Here is a 6,245-nt window from a genome sequence, read left to right as displayed (position 1 = left end):
CCTAGAAGTAAGAGGTAAATCGAGGATCTTGATTAGACACAATGGATGAGGGAACACCATGAAGTCGAACAATCTCATCAATATATAGGCGGGCTAATTTACTGGTGGAGTTAGTGATTCTGATGGGCAAGAAATGAGCGATCTTGGTTAGCCTGTCAACGATGACCTAAATAGTGTTTCAACCAGAACAAGTCTTGGGTAATCCTGTGACAAAATCCATAGTTACATGCTCCTACTTGCATTATAGAATCGAGAGGCCTTGTAGCAAATTGTCGGGTCTCTGATGTTCTACCATAATCCTCTGATAAGTAAGGCATCGAGGGACATAGTCGACTATGTCTTTCTTCATTCCCAGCAACCAGTATTAACGCTTCAAGTCCTGGTACATCTTGATACTCCTAGGATGGATGGATAGCTTAGAAGCATGAGTGGTCTTAAGAACATCCACCCTTACAGCAACGGGGACCCAAATTCGGTTCCAAAATCTGAACAGTCCACCATTTGAAATCCTAAAATTAGGAGATTCGTCAGAAGAGAACTTAATTAGATTCTTCATAAGTTTCAGGTCAGTAGACTGAGCAAGATAGGTGCCTTTACCAAAGTAGCTAATATAGAGAGACTGCATAGCATCCATCAATTTCCAACCGAAGGTCATGGTTTGGGCCAACACTGTGGCCTCCTTTCGGCTTAGTGCATCAACGATTACATTTCTTCTACCGGTATAATAGATAGTCTTGCAGTCATAGTCCTTCAAGAGATCCATCTAGTGTCTCTGTCTCATATTTAACTCTCTCTATGAGAAGATTTACCTCAAACTCTTGTGGTTAGTGTAAATCTCAAAAGTCTGACCAACTAGGTAATGACGCCATATCTTCAGGGCAAAGATAATGTGTGCCAACTCCAAGTCATGGATAGGGTAGTTTCCCTCATGAGGTTTCAATTTTCGGGACCCATAAGCGACCACTCTACCATGCTGCAACAAGACACACCCTAAGCCAATATGAGATGCATAGCATAGACCTGAAATCTTCCCCTATTGTCAGGGAGGATCAACACAGGAGTAGAGGTAAGGCGAAACTTCAATTATATGAAGCTCTCATTGCACTCGTAATTCCAGATAAATATATGTTTTTTAGGTGAGTCGGGTCAATGGAGTAGTAATCTTAGCAAATCTGTCGACGAATCATCGATATTAGCTTGCTAAACTAAGAAAACTACATACCTCGACCATACTGGTGGGCGAATTCCAGTTGATTATTGTTTCAACCTTGGATGGATCAACGGAAACTCCTTCACTTAAAATTACGTGACTGAAAAAGGAAACTCGATCCAACAAGAAGGAGCATTTACTAAGTTTAGCATAGAATTAGTTCTGACGAAGGGTCTCCAAAACTTCAATCAAGTGTACTACATGTTCCCCTAGGCTCTTGGAGTATACTAAGATGTCATCAATAAATATGATGATGTATTGATCTAGTACGTGCAGAAAAACTCTATTCATGAGGTTTATGAAGGCTGTAGGAGCATTGGTTAACCCGAACGACATTACTCTGAACTCATACAAACCGTACTTGCACCGAAAAATAGTCTTTAAAATATCTTCTTTTTTGACTCTCAACTAATAATATCCCATCCTGAGGTTGATCTTAGAGAAGACTGTAGCTCCTTGTAGTTGATCAAAGAGATCATCGATCCGAGATAAGGGATACTTATTTTTAACTGTTACTTAGTTGAGTTCCCGGTAATCCACATAGAGTTTGAGAGAACCATCCTTTTTTTTCACGAACAATTTAAGAGCGTCCCAAGGAGAATTACTAGGGTAGATAAACTTTCGGGTGATTAGCTTAGAATGACTTATATGATAGGTGGCCTTCGAGATGGCTGGGTTCTGGGCAACAATTCAATTAGGAAGTCCACTTCTTGTAGGGGAGGCAAATCAGGAAGTTCGATGGGAAAGACATCTAGAAAGTTTCAAACAATCGGTACGAAACACATAGTAGGATCAGCACCCATATTCCTGTTTATTCAATTGTTAGGAAAAATAATAAATTTTATTCCTTTTTCGGGGATCGTAAGGTTACAATTTTACCTTCACAATCGATTATTGCTCTATACTTTTTTAGCCAGTTCATTCCTAATATCATATCAAATCTTGAAAAATCTAACAATATTAGATTCATAAATACTTCTATCCTTGAAGTTTTTATCTTACAATCTTTATGTACACAGTGAGCTTCTAATAATCCCCTAGAGGGAGTTTCTACCGTTAATATTTCTACTAAAGGTTATGGCCTAAAATCAAGATTACAAACAAATGCATAGGAAATAAAAGAGTGAGTGGCACTTGTATCGATCAAAGCCTTGACAAAAGTATCATGGATAGAAAGTATACTCTGGATGAGAATAAGAGCAGGGAGATCACCGGGTTCATCTAGATGGTACATATGACCCGGAGCTATAGGTTTGGCCACGTCTTTTGGTTGCTAGGGATAGTCTTTTATAAGATGTTGGGTGCTTCTGTACCGATAGTAAGCGTGATTGATACATCGACAGGGCAAGTCACCATGCGAGCGATCACAATACTAACAGGGTTGGTTAGGTTGGGCAGGCTGAGCTGTAGGTGGAGGCAAGGCAAGGGGAAGGACAACTCTAGTTCGTTAATCGCAGTGGCTACTTACTGGGTCAAACAATCTCCTTCTAAGCTGCTGGGTTTGTTGTTGGGTACGAACTTGGGCAATGCGTTGGTACTTAGTCAAGATGAGGTCTTTAGCCAATTGGGCATATTCTAGAACCTCTGCATATGAGCTGGATCTCAGCATCGCGACCCGGTCTTAGATGTTGGCATGAAGGCCTTCCAGAAACTTCCTAGCTTTTTAACTTTCGGGGGTGACCATTAGAGGGGCGAATCTAGACAGTTGGACAAAATGGGCTGCATATTAGGCAACCGTTAGATTTCCTTGGTGAAGATCCTAAACTTTCTCCTCCTTTTCTTAGACATAGGCAAGGAAGAAGTTATCAAAGAATGCATCCATGGAAACCTCCTATATGGTAGGGGTAGGTAAGACTTCTTTCTTAAGTCACCACCAGTGTTCAGCTTCACCATTGAGCATAAAAGCTTCTAGGGGAACCTTCTATTCCTCAGTCAGGTCTAGGACAGAGAAAAGCTTCTCTATGTATAGGATCGAGGCTTCAGCTACTAAGGGGTTAGGGCCACCTTCGAAACGTAGCGGGTTAACCTTCTTAAACTCCACTACATTGTGGGAAATGGACCTCCTAGTTATTCGGTATTCTGAGGCAGGATGTGGATAAGGGTTGACTTGATTTATCCTATGGTTGCAGTAAATCCTTGGATGGCTTGGAAGAGTTTCGCAAATTCAAGCCTGGTTGGGTGATCCAGGGCTTCAGATCACTCAGTATGCTCTATGAATGGTCTTATTCGCATCATTCCTACAAAAGAAAGGAAGACAGAAGTTAGTGGTCTAATTTTTGAAAAGAGAACTTATCTTTGCTAGGTACTCTAAAGGTCTTTCAACATAAGGCCTCAGTTAAGGGAGTTGATCCGTGTAATTCTACTCTAATACCATCTGTAACATCCCAAATGCTAATTAAGGCAAATGGGTGTCAGATACAGAAACAGGATTACGAGTGCATGAGAAAATTTTATGTGGCGGAATAAATTAATACAAATTCCTTACAAATATATGAGTTCCAATTACATATATATAACTGAGGACAGAAGTGGTTACAAAATACAAAGTCAAAATACAAAAGAGAGTCACTTCTTTCACTATGCCATTGGGCTCATTAGAGTGCGGGAACAATCATGCACTCAAGTTTTATGGATCTACAGAATCCTCATAAACTTTAATGGGTAGGTCAGTTTGCGATTTCTCATTTTGTTCCTCATCTCGGGGGGTATGGAAAGAGTGAGTTTCATATGCTAGTAAGGAAAACAATATTTAAATAACATTGTAAGGTTTTAAAAGTGAATTATTCTAACATAAATGCTTTCCATTTGGCTACTTTGTAGATATATCTTACATTATGAAAATAATTTATTTATTAGAGAAAATAGCACGTTAATGAAGCAAAACAAACACACATAAGACTAAATAATAGAGAAAATCAAATAAATCATGAAATACTCAGATTTTCATATCATGCTCTGCAAAGTCGTTACAACTTCCATCTCTAAAAGCAGATATAGATTTCCAACTACCCATGTGGAATGACCAGATCAGATACAGATAACAACAATTTGCTCAGGCACATTTCTGGCTTACCAAACCATGGTATGATCTATGACCACGACCATACCGACCAACTGGTCCTATCAGATATTCTATAGTCATGACAGTACTTAGCGAAAGGTGACCCTTAACAGATATTTGAGTCACTACTCTCGTCAGAGGGTACACTGTCATCTATAGGGAGCAGTCCTCTATATCTTTCCGGACCAGATAGGAGAGGGAGAACCAGATACCCCAGATAGGGTTAGGAGAACAAATATCCCTCATAGATAAAAAGTCTAATGATATACTTGATGCATTATGCATATCAATACAGATACATACTTCGGACCATTCATGCTTCATTCTACTTTTCTCTTTTTCTTTTTTTTTATTTCTTTTATTTTTCAGGTAACAATACTGACATCATATTATTTTTATTACATACAAATCAACAAGTGTTTATAAATCACATAGCACGCTTGAAATTAAGAATAATTCAGCTTATTAAAGCTATAAACACAAAAGCATGCAAAATAAGCAAAATCATAATTATCATATTTAATAATTTTTCTTTTATCTAAAAATAATCTTTAAGACGTTTAAAGAAATACTAAATTTCTTACCAAAACCTTGATAATTTCTCTTTTACCGTTCTTCTTTTCTATCCCTCCTTCTCTCTCTAGATCACTCTCTCTCTTTTTCTCTCTAGTTCTTGAAAAAATGGAAGAATGGAAGTGTGGGGAAGAATGGGAAGGGAAGACCTTATTTATAGAAATCAGGAACCGTTAGATTCATAACAAGTGGTAAAATCCGGTGAAGAGAGAGAGACAAAGATGCTCAGCACAAAAAACGAGAGAGGAGAGTCTCCTTCGTTGGTGACAGTGGTGCGCCGACTGAGGTGACTGCCATGCACTGCCCAAGGTGATAATGGCCTGCTCGGTGTGCTGTAGGCTAGCCTATAGGTGCACAACCCTCCTGCCGCGTGCGCAGACCTACTGCATGCAGGTCCAAGGCGCACAGGGGCCTGTCGCGCAGGCTTGTTGCGCGGATGGTCTTCCTTCGCATGACACGACATGCACAGAGTCTGGCCCCGCACCGCGCGCGCAGATGGGATGTGCATGTCTTGTTCCTACTGTGCGCTAGCGCCCATGTGGATAGCTCTCTTCCTTGTGGGATTTTTCTACGGGATTTTTCCCATTTCTACCGTTTTTTCGAAATTTATTTTTTTCTTTTTTTATACTGAGTAAAATAAAATTAAAATTAATGCAATTAAATAAAAATAGAATTAATTAAGATAAAATCAAATTAAATCAAATTAAAATCGGTAAAATTTATGAATTACGATAATAATTTATAAAGTAAATTAAATGAGTTCAATGCGGGCTAAAGGTCCAAATAAATAGGGTTTTCCAAATTAATTAAGCACACGACGGGCGGGGTGTTACATAAAACTTACTTGATTGAATGATTAAATACTAAAATTAATTGAGATAAGATTTAGTAATTTAATAAAATCTGACATAAAGATTAAATAGATTAAATTACATATGGAATAAAAGATAAACAAATTTTCACAAATGAATCCAAATTAAAACAATATACATTACAAATGTGGTAATTAATATATTAAATGCCAAAACTAGAGAAATTAAATTAACATTATATAACAAATATAAACACTTTAATAAAAAATATACCTAAAAGAAACAAGAATATTAGAAGTTTATGATGAGAGAGATAAATTAGTTAAAGAAGAAATTTAAGAGATTAAGAATATACTAAAATTTGAAAATTCACACAACAAATTCAAATCGAAACCTTCTGAACTCACAATCATAACGTAAGAGAATAAAAAGGAATGTAAGAAATTAAGAAGGTTAAATGTAAACATAAATACAAAATTTAGGATACAAAATACAAGAAAAATATCAAATTCTCATCAAATAAATGTTTAAATATGTTAGAACGGTATGGCTGAAATTCAAAGGAAGATGACCCTACCTATGGGTGGAT

At 37.6% G+C, this 6,245-nt stretch overlaps 1 protein-coding gene across 1 annotated transcript; it reads right to left on the bottom strand.

Annotated features, from left to right (window-relative positions):
* Positions 1–364: 364 nt before the first annotated feature.
* On the bottom strand, positions 365–763 carry LOC148268789 (uncharacterized). The gene has a single exon (XM_088212089.1). It carries the CDS (start codon positions 761–763, stop codon positions 365–367), a length of 399 nt encoding a protein of 132 aa, XP_088068215.1.
* Between the last annotated feature and the right edge of the window lie 5,482 nt (positions 764–6,245).

This window comes from Carica papaya, chromosome 2 (genome assembly GCF_054855325.1).
Source record: "Carica papaya isolate Zhongbai chromosome 2, ASM5485532v1, whole genome shotgun sequence".
Lineage (NCBI taxonomy): Eukaryota > Viridiplantae > Streptophyta > Magnoliopsida > Brassicales > Caricaceae > Carica > Carica papaya.
Note: the sequence above shows the minus strand (reverse complement) of the source record. Positions and strands in the feature narration are given on the sequence as shown.